The sequence below is a fragment of the Elephantulus edwardii genome, unplaced genomic scaffold (genome assembly GCF_000299155.1).
Source record: "Elephantulus edwardii isolate Elephantulus edwardi_28Jun2011 unplaced genomic scaffold, EleEdw1.0 scaffold00418, whole genome shotgun sequence".
NCBI classification, from domain to species: Eukaryota; Metazoa; Chordata; class Mammalia; order Macroscelidea; family Macroscelididae; genus Elephantulus; species Elephantulus edwardii.
Window position 1 is genome coordinate 786,824 of NW_006400168.1, and position 15,776 is coordinate 802,599.

General features: G+C 51.9%; 1 protein-coding gene across 4 annotated transcripts in view; it reads right to left on the bottom strand.

Annotated features, from left to right (window-relative positions):
- Window positions 1–1,344: 1,344 nt before the first annotated feature.
- Window positions 1,345–15,776, bottom strand: part of CACNB3 (calcium channel, voltage-dependent, beta 3 subunit) — a 14,952-nt gene continuing 520 nt past the window's right edge. The window contains exons 1-13 of one of the 4 annotated variants that reach the window (XM_006902486.1): window positions 14,936–15,083; window positions 6,838–6,960; window positions 6,516–6,638; window positions 5,435–5,550; window positions 4,885–4,949; window positions 4,645–4,664; window positions 4,373–4,453; window positions 4,205–4,263; window positions 3,922–4,031; window positions 3,497–3,648; window positions 3,197–3,292; window positions 2,923–3,072; window positions 1,345–2,315 (exon numbers count right to left, since the gene is read on the bottom strand). In XM_006902486.1, coding sequence (XP_006902548.1) covers window positions 2,001–2,315; window positions 2,923–3,072; window positions 3,197–3,292; window positions 3,497–3,648; window positions 3,922–4,031; window positions 4,205–4,263; window positions 4,373–4,453; window positions 4,645–4,664; window positions 4,885–4,949; window positions 5,435–5,550; window positions 6,516–6,638; window positions 6,838–6,960; window positions 14,936–14,977 — 1,452 coding nt within the window. In that variant the 5' untranslated portion in view covers window positions 14,978–15,083 and the 3' untranslated portion in view covers window positions 1,345–2,000. Of the gene's footprint in view, window positions 2,316–2,922; window positions 3,073–3,196; window positions 3,293–3,496; window positions 3,649–3,921; window positions 4,032–4,204; window positions 4,264–4,372; window positions 4,454–4,644; window positions 4,665–4,884; window positions 4,950–5,434; window positions 5,551–6,515; window positions 6,639–6,837; window positions 6,961–10,832; window positions 11,339–14,935; window positions 15,084–15,776 lie in introns of those variants that run through there. The other 3 variants (XM_006902485.1, XM_006902487.1, XM_006902488.1) reach the window with 3 other exon arrangements.

The window sequence follows — 15,776 nt, forward strand, 5'->3', positions numbered from 1 at the left end:
CATCCCTCATCCAGGGAATTTTTTTAGTTGATGGGGGTCGAGGTGAACTGGCAGTGTTCATCTTAAAGTCACTGAGTGAAATTTGTTTTTATTCTCCAAGAAGATGAGTTTGTATGTTCTGCGAATAAACACCCGATATTAAAGCTGTATCTACTTATAGCTAAAATGATCTCCCAGGTTCTCATTGGTACTACAGAAGACAGAGGGGACAGCACTGATTATAGTATGTTGACTTGGAAAATGAGAGTAAAGCCTAGGGTCTCTGCTGTTAAGGCGCAATAGATAGCATTTTACGGGAGACAGAAAAGCTATCAGCAGCAAGATCATAATCCATCCAGTGTTGTAGCCCACATAACTTGTGGTCCTGGCTAGAGCATCTGCATCCTCCAGGTAGCTTTGTACAAGGTGAGAGAAGAAAGTGATTGTGAAGCTTTGGCAGGTGAGGCATAATCAGAACCATCCTCGTACTTTGTGTTGTGTACCTTTGCTGTGCCCCTAATAGCCTGCTGCTTGTGGGCTAAGAGGTGAGGAGTGCTGAGCTAGCTTGTCAAGAGTTAAGTGTGCGGTTAGTGCTGCAGGGCTGGGGCCCCCCACTGATGCCCATGCTCACTCTTACCCATTAGAGACCTGGCAGGTATGTAGAGTTCAAGTTGGGGCTACTTCTAGGACCTTTGTGGCCTAAGGCAGGAACAGTATGAAGCTATGACTAAGCCTCTTTCTTCTCACCTCCTGGAACAAGTTCCATCTGTGCTGCTGCATGTCTCCCCCACTCCTCCCCAAGCACCTGAGGATGAGGCTGAGGAGAGGGTGGGCTCTCCAGGCTCTGCCCTTTTTACTTCCCATTTATTGGGTCCTTTGTGAGAGGATAGGTCTGAATACTTCTTTACTTCCTTCATACTTGAGTGGACCTTGTATTGAGGAACCTTGCTAAGTAAGCCAGCAGACACAGAACAGAAGCCGGAAGACTGTGCATGGTGTTTATTAGAGATGACAGTGAAGTGGGGGCAGAGTCTTGAGCATGCTCTGTAGGTCACACACTAGAGCCGCAGGCAAAGGTAGTTGATTAGACAGGACCTCTGAGGAAGGGCTGCCTACACCATCCTACCTCTCCCCATCTAACCCTAACTTAACAAGCAGCATCTATGAATCAGGGAATAAAGTTTGGGGCTCATATCCCCCAGGATGCATGAGGGGGCAAAAAAAAATGACCAGATGCAAGAGCAAAAGAATGAGTGGGCGAGGAGGCCCCAAAGCTGTTCCATACATTCTGTAGTATACATGCCCTCCCTCCCCAAACACCCCAATCCAAGTCGACTCCCTGCCCTGTTTAATTTGACCATGCTCCTTCCCGGCAGCGTGAGGAGAGCCCTCCTTCCAAGAGCTTCAGCTGTGAGGTGTTGCTCTGGCCAGGCCTAGGCTGCCTACTGCTCCAGTGCTGTGCTTAGATGCCCTGCCCTAGCTGACAGATGGGAGTGGCACCTGGTGGGCTTTGATTGTCTTATCTCTAATGTGTGGCAGTGAGGCGAGTAGGGGCTCTTAGACCCCAGAGCACAACCCCTGAGTCCTTTGACTGTAATCACCTATACCTGCTCAGAGACCTTGTTTCTTCATGTCGTGCGGCCCACACCACCATCCTCTCACATTGAGGGAGCATCCCTTCCCTGAGCGATGGGAAGGCCCCTGCTAAGGGGATCCTGGCCTGAGGGCACTGCCCAGTGGGCAGCTTTTTGTGCAGGAGGGGAAGGTGCCAGGGGTGCAGAACACACAGCTAGTACCTGGTATGGGAGCCTACATGGGTCACTGCCCAGGAGGTAAGAGGGCCCCCTGCTCCCAAAACCTTGGGACTCCAGGTAGCCCTGGAGCTGGGGCTGGTCAGGGATTGTGGGGGCTGAGCCTAGTGCCAGCCTAATGCCAGTCTAACTCCAACCTGCCAACCTGGAGTGAGTGAGTTCCCCAGTTAGCTGTGCCTGCGCCTGCCTGGGTTGAGCAGCAGGAGGCTGTCAGTAGCTATCCTTGGGCCAGGGCCGGTTGCGCTGCCAGTTCCGGTCATTGCGGTTATGTTCTGAGTCCTGGGCTAGGAGCCGGTCCTGGGGGTCATGGCCATTAGCACTAGGCAGCCCCGAGGTGTGTTGGCGGTGAGGCTGGTATAGGTCCTGGTAGGCATCTGCATAGTCCTCCTCTAGGTGACGGGAGCTACGCTGTGAAGAACCTGTCCAGGCTTGGCGTGAGCTCTCGCTGGCCTCATCAGAGGGCATTAAACTGTCCCGCTCGAGGGGGGAGTGCTCCTCGCCACGTTCCCCCAGCAGCTGTTGGTTCTGGGGGTGACACACAGCTCTTAAGTGAGGCAGCAAATACCTCACCAAGGTCTGTCTCCCTGTTCTGGTAGGGTATAAACATGGAAGAAGCAGCATGCTAGAGCAGTCGTCTTCTCAGATACAGACAACTAGAACTTTTGATTCCCCAAATTCATGCTAAGGAAACCTTTCCATTGGAAAGAAGACTTGGTAATCTGCTCGCATAAAAAATAATTTTCCCAAGATTCCCTTGGAATCTTTAAGAGACATTACTAGTCTATTTTATATGGTCATTACAAATTGAAATAGATTTGAGAATAATCCTACCAAATTTAGGCTCTGCCTTCAAAACAGCTTAGGCAGAGGGTCTGGAAAGTGTGCTTCCCTCGGCCCCTAGAAAACGAATCTCTGATTTCCCATCTTACTAACTTACTCCTTCTCTCATCAGTTCTTTGGCTGCCCACACCAGCTCTTTCTCCAGCACAGCTGAGGGCTCTACAAGTCTTCTCAATTGGAACCAAAGAACATTCCTTGGCCTTGACCTGGGCAGGAACTGGGACGGGTTAGGGGCAGTGCGTTGGCTGGCTGAGCTTAACGATCTGAGACTTAATGATCTGCAAATCATTACCTGAAGTCCAGGGATGGCACTGGGAGGTCCTAAAAGACCAGGGCTGGGGGCCGGGTGGTGAGTAGCCCGCCAGTAAACCTCCAGGTATTCAGCCAGGTGCTCACAGGCATCCTCTAGCTGGTTCTCATCCAGAATCACATCAAATGACTCCTGGGAGAAAAGAGGAAGAGAAAATGTTGGGCTCCTCTCATTGCAGTCCCCTACTTGTCTCTGTTGTTCTCTGCGTAATGGAAAAGCAAGAGTGGGCACAGGGGCAGCTGATACAGGTACTCACTGGTGGGCACTGAACTAGTTTATCATATGCCATCATCTGTACCGTCAGATGCTTCATTTGTGACTTTCCTCGGGAGCGGATGAGACGCTGGAGTACCTAAGGGAAAGGGTAAAGCTGGGCCTGGAAAGAACTGGCCATGTGCCCAACTAATGACATGGCATCAGTAGGGGGTGAGGATGACTCAGTGGTGTCAAGGGGCAGTAAGGAAAGGACCACAGGGACCCTTGGGCAGAGACTAAGGAGAGCTGTGATTTCTAGAAGGGCAGCTCTATGCACATCTCATCATCCCTGCTGACCTACCTTTGGTGAAGACACTTTGACAAAGACGATGATGGGGGCCAGTGAGGTCTTGGCCAGTTGTGCTGGGTGGTTGATGGTATCAGCATCCAACACCACTAGCTGCAGAGATTTGGCCAGCTCAAATATGCGCTCGATCTCACTCTGTACTTCAGCTACGGAGGGAGGAGCAGGAGTGATCATCTATGGCTCCTGTAGGGTTTTGGGGGAGCTCTCAAGTAGTGGGCAGAGAGGATCTGAAGGGAAGGTTATTTGTCAAGGTCTGACCAGGCAAGGTAGCAGGGAACAGAAATGACTGAGGTTCATTCTTACCAATGCACAGGAGGAGTTGGACAGAAATACAAGGAGTTGAGGGGAAAGAAAAGAACAAAGCAGCTTCTCACTAACATTTGAGTGGGCAGAGTAACGAGGACACAAGGATGTCTCACCAATGCTTGAGCGGGCGGAGGAGCGTTCTATGATGGTCCGCTTGCCAGGATTGTTGAGCACAGATCGCTTTGCCAGTGAGAGGTCAGCTGTGACACGAGTGATCGAGATCCTGGGGTGGGGTGGAGAATCACAGCTCACCTCTAGATCTAAAGCCCTAGGCCCCTCCCTACCAAAGCCCCACTAACTTTCCTTTCAGAGAAGACCCTGCCACAAGCATCTAGAAACTGTACATAGTCTTCTGCCTGGTTCTCATGCCATGCTATTCCAGGCCAGGCAGCTTACCTGCCATCAAACCTATGTTTGAGGAAGTCGAAGAGCGCCTTCTGCATCATGTCTGTGACCTGTGTAAGGGAAAGCAATGAGCTGTGCGCCCTGGTGGAGAGGACACACCCTCACCTTCTTGTGGCAGGCTGGGTAGAAGTAACTTGGGGACCGGGGACCTCATCTCACCTCATAACCTTTCAGAGAAGGCCCCACCAGCACCACAGGTCGCATGGAGGGCACCACATCATATGGGGGAATGTGTTCTGCCTGCAGAAAAGACATGAGGTAAGGAAAAAGAATGGTATAGGTGCCTGCCCTGTGCCTGTCTGGTCCGAGGGGCAGATTTCAGAAGTTCTGGCATTCCCTCCCTTCTGCATTTTTTGCCCCTCCAACATCACTACCCAGAAAACTTCCCTAAGCCATGAGCCCTTCCCAGCCCAGACCCTTCCTTGACTCACCTGCTTTTGCTTCTGCTTGGCTTTTTGGAAAAGGAAATAAAAGATTAAAGTTGGTGAAGGGGGAAAAGGCCCTGAGGGCATGGCACTCCCTTTCCCATAGGAAATAAGAGGATTTCTCCCAGCTCCTTGGATCCCTCCCCACAACCTCTTCCCACAGAGTTAACTTGGGGAAATTTCTCCCTTCACCCTGTGTCCTAATTACCCACCTACCCAAGATGAGGTGGGGTGGGGAGAGGCTACCTAGAGATGGAGGAGGGGACCGTCGGTTGCCAATGTCACTCAGGCTGGAGGGGTTCCCAGATCTCCTGAGAAAGAGAGGGAAAGAAAGAGATCTAGGCCACTGTAGGGGAAGCTGGTGGCCTAGCTGTAAGAAGCTACACTAACAAATCAAAGGTTCGAAACCACTAGGTTCTACCAAAGAAAGATGGGCAATCTCCTCTTGCGTGATTTACAGCCTTTGAAAACCTGGTGGAAGGTCAGCTATGAATTGTTTCTGCCTTAACGGCACATAACAGCACCACCAGCACTGTATATGTATGCTTGTAAGCATTATCTAATAACTGTTATGTTTTTACATCTAATGAAAGGCATTCATGTGATATGTGTGCGTGTGTATATATGTATGCTCGTATATTTGCTGCATAGGTAAATGTGTATAGCTGGGCTATGCATACTTTTTGCATGGAACAGGCATGTGTGTGTGCAGTGTGGGGTGTGGTCCCAGTGTTCTGTGGGCAATGTGCACATGCCTAGGGGCAGGGTATTTACAGAGTTCCAGCCCGGCTCTCACCTGGCCTTCTGCTCCTGCTTGAGGCGGATGCTCTCCAGGCGCTGGGGACTGGGGATGAAGGCGATGTCCCCGCCCTCTTTCACTAGCCGCCCGATCCACCAGTCATTGCTGTACTTCTGGAGCAAGGAGAGGCAAGAAGAGATGGTGAGAGGAGGTAGCCTTAGCCTTTAGGAGTTAGGGAGGCATTTGGTGGGCTTATCCAGGTAGACTGAGAAAGGCAGCACAAGGGGAGGTGGGCAGCGGAAGGTACCAGAGGGAAGGACAGCTAGGGGGGAGGTACTCAGGTACTCAGGTGAGGCATCACAGCTGTCCCACAGGATCTAACAGGCAGTTAATCTGACTACTTATTCCACAGATATGGAGATGGGAGTTGCAGGCCCAGGTTCAAAAGGATGCAGGCCCTGGGGATTAGGTGTTGGCTGCCGGGGACCTTTCCAGGGTACTAAGAAGCAATGATGTCAGTCTAGAGACTAAGGTGTGCCTGATCCAATACATGGTCTTCTCAATTACATGCTTTGCATCAGAGAACTGGACAATGACTGAGGATGACAGAAGAAGAACTGATGACTTAAAGTTGTGGTACTGGAGAAGAGTCTTGAATCAAGAGTCATGGACCACCAAGAAAACAAATAGGTCTATCCTGGAGAGGGTGAAATCAAACTGGAGTTTGAAGCTCTGTCTCACATACTTTGGGCACATGGCCAGGAAGGACCACTCCTTGGAGAAGGACATCATGCTTGGAAGGGTGGAGGGACAGTGCAGGAGAGAAAGGCCCCGGATGAGATGGATCGATATAGTAACTGGGGTAATGGGGGTAGGTGTGTCGGAGTCAGTGAGACTGGCTCAGGACAGGGCAAGCTTTGGAGCTATTGTACACAGGATCACTATGAGTCGCAGGTGACTCGGCACATAACAACAACATGAGAGCTGTATGCATGTGTGTTAAATATAAGTCGTTGAGGAGTTTGTGGACTTGTACACAGAAAGGACCTAAAAATATAAGAGGTATTGGGATTTGGGATTGGCACAAGGAAATGAAATGGTGGCAGCATCTTTAGGGAAGGGAGAAGGTGTCACTTACCTCCTTAATGTGCAGAAAATCTTTGGCCTCAAAGTTGACTCCAGAGCCCTGGACTGGACACTCCTCATCCAGTACACCACAGTAGCTGACATTGGTCCTCACAGCAAATGCCACTGGCTTGTGCTAAAGAACATGCCCATTGCATAAGTGAGGGGGGGAGCCTCAGACCATGCAGCCCAGTGTTAGTTCTCAGAAGCAGAAGCAAGAGTTTGGGCCCATCACACACATCACATGCACTTATAAAGCCCAAAGATCTTCTGGGGCTTGGAACCAAGCACATCTTTCCATTCAGCCAGCTTTCCCTGCCCTCAGAGGTTAATACCTTGGCCCTTTCAAGCTGCTGCTGAGCCTGGCTTTCCACTTCACGGCGGGCACTCTCCCGGTCCTCCTCCAGAGAAACGTCTGAGTCCAGAGATGGGCGGCTGGTGTAGGAGTCAGCTGAACCCTGGAATGGTAGAAACGCTGTGTCATTTGAGCTCAGGTGAGAAGGATGCTGCAGAGTGTAGAGGCTTCTTCCTAATCCTACAACAGTGCCACCACTCAGGCCACAGCCTCTCCATATCCAAGTGGTTGAGTATGCCTCAGTCCCTATGGGAAGGGACCCAGGGCCTCTCAGGGTACAGGAAAGCCAGCTCAATCATATTTACTAAGATCTGGGCCGTTCCCCCAAGCTCAACACTGCAGCTTTGTAGAGGCCTACCGCACTTCCCTCTTTCCTCTCCTTTCTCCTCTCGACCATGTCTTCTGAGGCCTGGGAGTAGAAAGATATACTGAAGAAGATTCTGAATCCACGAGACCTCACACAAGCCTGAAAAGCAGCTTGGACATTATCCCTTTAAAAGGCTGACAGGCGTACAGCCAGTGAGAGAATAGTCAAGAGATGCTGGTTGGCATGGCACAGGCCCTGAGTGGTCTAGATATAGCAACCTGCCTCCTTAGATTCCATTTTTCCTAGTCTCTACCATTCCAGGGTGAAAAGGAGGCCAAGAGCTGTCAAGTCCTCCTGGATGTTACCTTCCCTTTACTGTCAATACCCTCACTTTCTTTCCTAACACCTGCTAGGGCAACTGGCCAGGTATGGGCAGCAAACAAGACTGAGAAAGCAACACAAAGCTATCTCCTTGGGCACGGGTGAGTTGGGCCACGCCTACCACCTGGCCTCCCCACCCTTCTCCAAGCCCAAGGGATATCAGGCCCTAGAGGATGGCCAGGCTGCCAGGCAACCTAGCCGAGGAACAGGACCTTGGGGACTTGGACAGAGGGTCTTTGGGAGCCTCACAGGGGAGGAAAGACTCTGAGTCTGGACCCTAGGAAGGGTCTTTGGGCAGTGGGAGTATATGTGGAAGGCCGAGAATTCACCTTCAAGGCCTTAGGAAAATCTTCACAAAAGAGTAAGAGAAGCTGAACCCTGTGACAAGAGGCCAGAAGTCAGGATGTCTAAGTTTCCCCCACTCAGTCTAGGAAGAAGGAAAATTTTGCGTGTATCATAGTTTCCCCACTTTATGAGCATAAAGAGGAAATGATGCTTCGTTCAATTCTGAGATGCAGGTAGCAAGCAGAGAGAAGGTAGGAGGAATATATGGGGGGGAGGGAGGGAGAAAGAAAAAGAGAGAGTGAGAGTGTGTCTGTGTGTGTAGAAAAAGGGGTTTTATATTACCTGCTGCACATTACCTTCTCAGGCTGTAAAACATTTCCTCAAGCCCACTGTATCTGACCCAAGCTCATATAAAGTAGCAAAGACCAAACTCAGTGGGGAGTGAAATCGCACACCTACCATGCATCTAGACTCCTGCCCTGCCCCCGGCTTGGACAAAATGATTTGTCAGCTTGGTTTTAGTCCAGGCTCTAAAAACCATGCTACATATAATGTCTGTGGTAGATCAAAAGCATGATGAAAGCAAAGAGGGAAAAACCCTTTCATTTCACAGAGACACAAACCCTGCCTAAAGAGGAACACTGGAGGTTCAGTGGTAGAAGTTCTGTCTTCCATGTGGAAGACCAGGGTTTGATCCCCAGTCAGTGCACCTCCTGTGTGCATCAGCTACAACCGGCCTGGCAGTGAAGGCTTGTGTGTTGCTACGATGAACAGAGCCTCCAGACTAAGATGAATGAAGAAGAAAGGCCTGATGATTTACTTCCAAAAATCTGGACCACACACACGTCTTAACGACTGTGAAGCCGGCACTGTCAGTAGGGGGAGAGAGCTCTTTCCCAAAGGTCTTAGGCAGGACATAAGATACTCTACAGAATATAGCTGCTGGAAGTGTAGGGTCCAATCAGGTAGAAGCATGGGGAGTGGCAGGATGACTACTCACTCTGAGAAGGATCAGTCAGGTACCACTGAGATGCCCAGCATGTTATCAGGAAAGAGACTTAACTTTTATTACTTGCCCTCCAGGCTCTCAGACTAATATTAATATCTCTGATTGAGGCAGCTGGGCAGGCTACCTTGGCCTCCAACCATAGGATGGAAATGACAGGATCTCTCCTTCAATATTGAATAAGTTGTGTTTGCACCAGTACTATCAAGTCCTCAGGGCTCACCCATCTTTGGAACTGTGGCCTTACTTGGGGAGGTCAGGCCAGTCCTGCCAAGTACACTCTGGGGTCTTCTTGTCTCGACTTCCTGCTATGCCAAAACAGCCAGAGGCTCAGTACTTGAGAGCTGCCAGGGGTTGGCACAGTGCCCTGGTGGTGCCCCCCTCGCCTGGTGAGTGTGTGGGCAGGCTGCAGCTCCACTCTTGCCTGGCACGGGGAAGGAGAGGAGGGAGATGAGCCGGTGGATTTATTTAGAGCCTGATCTCCCTCCTACTGCTTCAGAGGGGGCCTCAGGGAGAGCAAGGAGCCAGGCAAGCGAAAGGAAGTGGGGGAGGGTAATCCAGGAACTAGAGAGAGGTGGCGAGGCAGCATGCTGCCCCCAAATACCATTCACATGTTAGTCTTTACCCTACAGCAGTCTCTGCCTTCTCACCAGGGATGCGAAGAACCTCCCAGAACCCTCGAGCCACCCCCACAGAGCAGCCTTTTCTCAGGCTCACCTTGGCATCTTGGTAGCCTGGGCCATGCCAGCTGTCCCTTCAACTGTCAGAGAAGAGGTATCCACCAGAGCCTTGTTGTAGCTGTAAGGTTATTAGCCCCAGAGGCTTGAAAGGGAATTGGTCCCAGCAGGAGCCCAGTCACAGAAAGGGGCTGGTTGCTTCCTATTCTGAGCTCCAGCACTTATCTATCATGGTCTTGACAGCAATAGATAGACAAGGGCTTGATCATACTCTTATCAGACCTTGCAGTACTAGCAATGTATAAGTCTAACCTGCTCACCCATCAGGGGCCTTCTTCAAACCATCTAACTAATGGGCCTCATCTGAGAAGGCCACCTTTCAGTGTACTTGAAGGAAACCTGGCAGCTCCAAGGGGGTTGAGGGGAACAGAGAAGCTTCTCCCCATCCTTCCAGGCACTCGCCCCACTCTCTTGAGCTCCGGGAATCACTGCCTAATGAGCTGATTTGTCTCAGTGGGTCAGGAGATAAAAGCAAAGAGGAGAATTAAATATTTATCGGTTGCCTGGTTCTCTGAGCAAAGAGCTTCCTCTCCATCGCCAAGCCTTCAGTTCTTCTGGCCTCACCTCTAGGCCCTCCATGCTGAGCAGGAGCGCGGGGTACCTATCGCTCAGAGGAAGCCTCAGCAGGAGGCTGTGGAATGGAAGGGTTGGCTCAGGCTGGGGGCCCAGGTTTTGAGGGGAGGCAGTGGCTGGGTTAGAGGAAAGTTGAGAGATAAGGGAATGCGCAGAGAAGTGAATAATGGTGGTCCTCAACTTTTATGATCCTCTCTTAAGAGCCTGGAACCCAACTCTCCAACGTTCTCCCAGACTCCTTCATTTGTTGTTGACTTGGGGTACAGGAGATCTGTTATACCCATTCTCAAGACCTCAGCTTCTCCTGTAACAGTTATATGCAGACCCCATAAATCCTCTCTTCAAAATTTTGGACACTGGTAGGCTCTCTTAAGTCTCTGCCCTTAGTCTAGATTCTTTCTGCCCTTTCTCCCTCCATCTCTTCTGCCTTAGGTGTTTGAAACCACCTGCTCAAGCCTTTCCTCCAACACCTGCCCTCTCCTTACAGGCATTCCTTGCCCCTTGATCTAAAACTGGGCCACCGGGGAGCCCTTGGCGTGACATCTCATCTCTCCTCTTTCCTACACAGCTCTCCGCATACACCCAGTCCCTCCACTGGAGTATTTTCTCCAAGTCCTGAACTGCGGGTAGGGTCCAAGGGGGAGGAGGTGTCACCCTAGCTTCCCCACCCCCATGGGGGCACTCACCGCCTCCGAGTCTTCAAACCCGGGCACGTAGGAATCGTCATACATGGGGGAGTCCGGGTGGGGGGAAGCGAGCGGCGCCGGGGGCGGGAGCGGCCCGGAGGTAGTGGGCGAGGGCAGCGGCCGCACCCGAAAGATGCCACCGAGCCCCGCAGCCCGGCGGGCAGTGACGGCGAGCGACAGAGCGCAAAGGAAGGAGCGAGTCGAGAAGCCCAGCTGCTTCGAGCTCAAATCAGCGCTCCCCCACCCCACCCCCCGAACCCTGCTGGTCCCACCCCGAGCGCGGCTGAGGAATCTGGCGCCGACTCCTACAACAATAGTGCCCGCCCACCTGCCCCCCTCTCCCCTCCCCCGAGCAGGCGGGGTGGCGGCGGGGGGCGCGGGCCACGGGGGAGCCGGGCCGCGGCGGGGACGGGGGAGCAGACGCGAGGCGCGCAGAAGGTGGGTCCCCGAGCACCCACGGGCCGAGGGGCGGCGGGCAGGGAAGGGGAGGAAAGACTGCGGGCGGGGCGGATCCAGGCTCGGCGGAGGCGGGGCGAGGAGCGCGGCGGGGACCGGGACGCTCGGCAACCCAGGAAATACTCCGCCGGGAAACAAAGGGCCGGTGCGGGGGAGGGGGCGTGCGGAGCTGGCGAGGGAGGCGAGATCCGAGCCCGGGAAGCGGAGGGCGGAGGTTATGGGGAGGCTGGGGATGGAGAAAGGAGAAGCGGAGGCCGCGAGACCAAGAGGGAGACGGGGACCCGGGGAGCCGGAGCGAGGCAGACGGGCAGGGGGAGGGGCGGCAGACGGGGAGGGGCCCCAGGTGAGAGGGCGGCTTGTTTGGGCCCTGCAGCCCGGAAGCCTCCGAAAGGAAACCCAGCTCGGTGCTGGGAGCAGCGAGCTTGGCGACACCACGCTACTGTCAAGAAAGCAGCCCCTGCCCCAACAGGTGCTTGACCCCTTAGTCCTGACACGCAGCAACCACCAGAGCTCTGCTGCCCAGCTCGTGTTTCGAGGAGCTGGGTTCGCCGCCCCCACACCTATCTCAGGCAGATTTCATCCTAGTCTGGCTAGGATGAGGGTTCCCTTCCTCACTCGCCTGCCAAAGGACACGTTGCCAAGGCATCCGTGGGAACTGGGGCAGGAAGGGCTGTCTTAGGTGAGTCTACAGGGAAAAGGAAAGAAATCAGAGGCTGGAGGTATAGGAATTGTTCTTGGGACAGAAGGTCCTGGCCACCCTAGGGTTGTTGGGAGGGAGAAAGAACAGGTCCCCAAAGTCACTAGTGTGAGGCCAGAGCATTCCTTAGCAAAAGGATAAGGATGATAGGTATCTAGGTTGACCCACAGGGACCCCTCTGTATCAGTTGGTCTCCTTCGAATCAGAACCAACTCATAACTGACCCTCCCTCTAGCCAGTTTCCAAAAGCTCTAAATTGCCAGGAGGAGATTCCCTCTTTCTCCTTTTGAGCAATTGGTGGTTTTGAACAGCCTGCCTTTGGGTTGGTAGCACAATTCCTTACCTACTAGGCCACCGGAGCAAAATTAGTGCTTTGAATTCTGATTGTCCACCTGCTCCTCCAACCAACATATGAAGATATGCTTCTTTATTGGGAGTTACTCTTGTAGAGAGGTTACCAACTTCCTTTGTCTGGGGACTCCATCCCCAGCTTCTCACACCTAGGAGGGTCAGCTCAAAAATCTGCTTCATGAGGCCGGTTATGAGGATAGTAAAATAAGAAAATGGGTTTATACTTCAATAAACCAACAAGAATTCCTGCCCAATAACCATTGAGTAAAATAACTACTTCATCCCACTTTATGATGAGTTGAAGGGGGAGGAAGTGAGAGTGAAAAATCCAGGAGGGAAGGGAAAGGAGGATGTGGCATAGTGTCTGAAACTTGTTTCAAAGTCAAAACACTTGAATAATAGTTTTTACTCTGCCACTAATAAGGTTTGTGATCCTAGTTAATTCTCTTAACAGGTCTGACTACTCTTTAAAAATAAAAAGGATAGATTTCCTGTTGTTTGTTTGTTGTTGTTATGTGCCATCAAGTTGCCTGCGACTCATAGCAACCCTATGTATAACAGCCCTAAGCCCTGCTATGTCCTGTGACAATCTTACTGTCTCTGACACACCTGTCCCAATTCCCCAGTCACTGAATCAGTCCATCTCATCGAGGGTCTTCCTCTCTTGTGCTGTCCTCCCAAGCATGATGTCCTTCTCCAAAGACTTATCCCCTCCTGGCCACATGCCCAAATATGAGACAAAGCTTCAAAAATCCTTGCAGCCTACATTCTCCACCCTCTCCAGGATAAACCTGTTTTTTCCCCCCTAGCAGTCCATGGTCTATTCAGTACTCTCCTCCAGCACCACAGCTCAAAGGCATCAATTCACCTTCTATCATCTTCCTAAGGGCTGCTTTAGTTTTGAAATTTTGAGTCTATGAGGTAGAACACCAACTGTTCCTGACTAATAATTTGCTCACTCATTTCTTTAGTTCTCCCACATGCATTTATGAGACACTTGCTCTAAGTAATCCCTAGTTCTGTCCTAGCCCGAAGGTTAGAGGAGAATCAGAAAACCAAAATTTAGGTAAGGTTTGATGAAATCTGTGTTAGAGAGGAAGCCCACCCAAAATTATCCCCTTAGCACCTGTCACTTGTTTTGTTTGGCAAGAAAAAGAGATAGGAAGGGTCTCATTTAAAAATTATCTTTAGTCTGTCTACATTGTGAATGGTCCAGCCCAGCATCTTCTTGCAGGTTAGGCAAACTGGACTTTGCTGAAGACCCCGTGGCTGGGGGAATAAATCACTAGTAGGGAGATATTCCTTCACAGTTCCTTCTCTTGATTCTGACACTGTATAGGGCTCGGTTATGTATTGGATTCTTCTGGATTGGAATCCTCAGACACCCTGCCTTCTTATTTTTGTTCCTATTTCCATTTCCTGTATACTTTCATTTTGTCTCTTTTAATTCTTCTGTCCTTTCAGAGGGGCCTGAAGTATGAAAAAACAAGACCCTCCAAGTGATCTCTTTTGGGAGCTGATTCTGATGAAGAGGACAGCTGCTAAGGCAGTAGCTTTTCTTTGCCATTCCTAAATAATTTCCTCTGGCCTCTCCTTTTAGGGATCACCCAACCCCCAGGTGGTCCTGGAGATAGTAGGAAACAGTACCTTCCTTCCTTACATATCTTGTTGTCTTCATCCCTGCCTGGGACAGTGGTGCCTGAGCCTGCCCATGAGGCATGAGTTGCCATGCCAGCCACCCAGGAGAAGGATTCAAGCTCCTCATACCTGGCCTATCCCCTGGGTTCTGCAGAAGCTGCAGAGCCTCCCTCCCCCCTTCTCATACTCCTTGGTTACTACTCAATGCTCTCTTACAAGTCTCACCTCACCCACACCTGCCTTCTCCTTTTCATGCAAACCTAATGACTTCCTGTCCTGTAGCAAGACCTAGTGTTTGTCAGTATCTATATGGCCTTAAATGTTTTTCATAATTGGGTATAAAGAGACTAGAGGGAAATAAAGGATCTAGGTCCAGAGCTACCTTGGGGAGGTAACTCCTATCTGACTCTGCCTAGAAGAGTGCTGTGAGCCTGGGGTTGGGGGTGTGTACTCAAGCATTTAAGCAGAAGAGAGGGGATAAAGAATAACCAGATTTGGGAGTTGGAGTTCTTGGGAGCTTGCAAAATATATTCTAGCTTCTCTACATGCACCAGAAAGCTAAGGAGCTCCTCATGCCTAATAGTAAAAGGAGACAGAAGCAAGAGCTAGAATCTCTAGAAAGAATTCCTTCCCTGTAGTATGCAAGGTCTGGGTGAGGCTTTGCATTTTGAGCCTTAGCCTAGGCTGCTAGGCTGCCCCCTGGGGACTCAGGGAGGCTTTTGAAGGGCTTGGCAGACCCCTCCCCTCTCCATCCTCTAATTTAGCCCCCCCAGTGCTTAGGAGCTGACAGCTTTGGTTGCTCCCCCATCTCTTACATAGTGTCTCCTCCACCCTTGGCTTCACCTCCTCTACCCTTCCTTTTCCCCCCATTCCTTGCAGTCTCCCCTAAAAAGCAGGCCCTCTTCCCTAGCTTCGAGTGGGGCTTCACTCCCACCCACTGGGGAGGGGGCCCCACGGTTACCTCGTTCAGCAGGAAGGTTGCACTGGAGTCAGAAAAAGACATAGACCAGGCTAGTGGCCCTTCCCCCTCCCCCGGGCCCGGGGCTCCGAGGCGGGAGCAGGACCCGGCTGCAGCTCCGCACACTCCCGCCTGCTTGCCCGCCCAGCCTCGCCCCGCGCCCGCCGGGCTCCGCCGCCTCTCCCTCCCTCTCCTTGGGTTCCCTCCCCTTCCTCCTCCCTCCCTCTCCCTTGCTTTCCCGCAGCCTCTGTCAGTCTGTATCTCTAACTCCCTCTTCGCCTTTCACTCCAGCCTCTCTCCTCCATCTCCTTTCCCCTCCTCGCTCCGATTCCTGATTTCTCTATCTGGGCACCTCCCACTGCCCTGCGGTCCCCTCTCTCGCCCTCCCTCTCAGTATTCGCCTCTCTCTCTACTGCTTCAACAACTCCCCTCCTAGAAAGGATGAGGGACCTCTGCGCTCCGTTGTCTGCAAGGAAAAGGACCGAAGGACTGCCCCAACGCCTGGGTTTCAAGCGAAAGGTTCCGTTCCGCTTCCTCAGCCTTTGTTCAAGCCTACCCTTCCCTGAAGAAACGCGCCGCAGCTTGGACCGACCGCTTGCGACCTCAGCGGAGAGAAAAGAATACTCAAGTGCCAAGGAGCCTCCTCTGGGTGGCAGGGAAGCCACGTCCATCCACCCTTCCCACGCCCAAAGCCTGTGGGTTTTGCGGGATCCATTTGGAGACAGCCTACCTGGGATGTACCCAGCTTGTGCCCAGTAGTCTCTGCTGTCAGTACTCTTTTCTCCGGTGCTGGCTCCGTGAAGGGGAGGGGTGAGACAAGGCAGTTCCCCTAAGACTGTAGCCA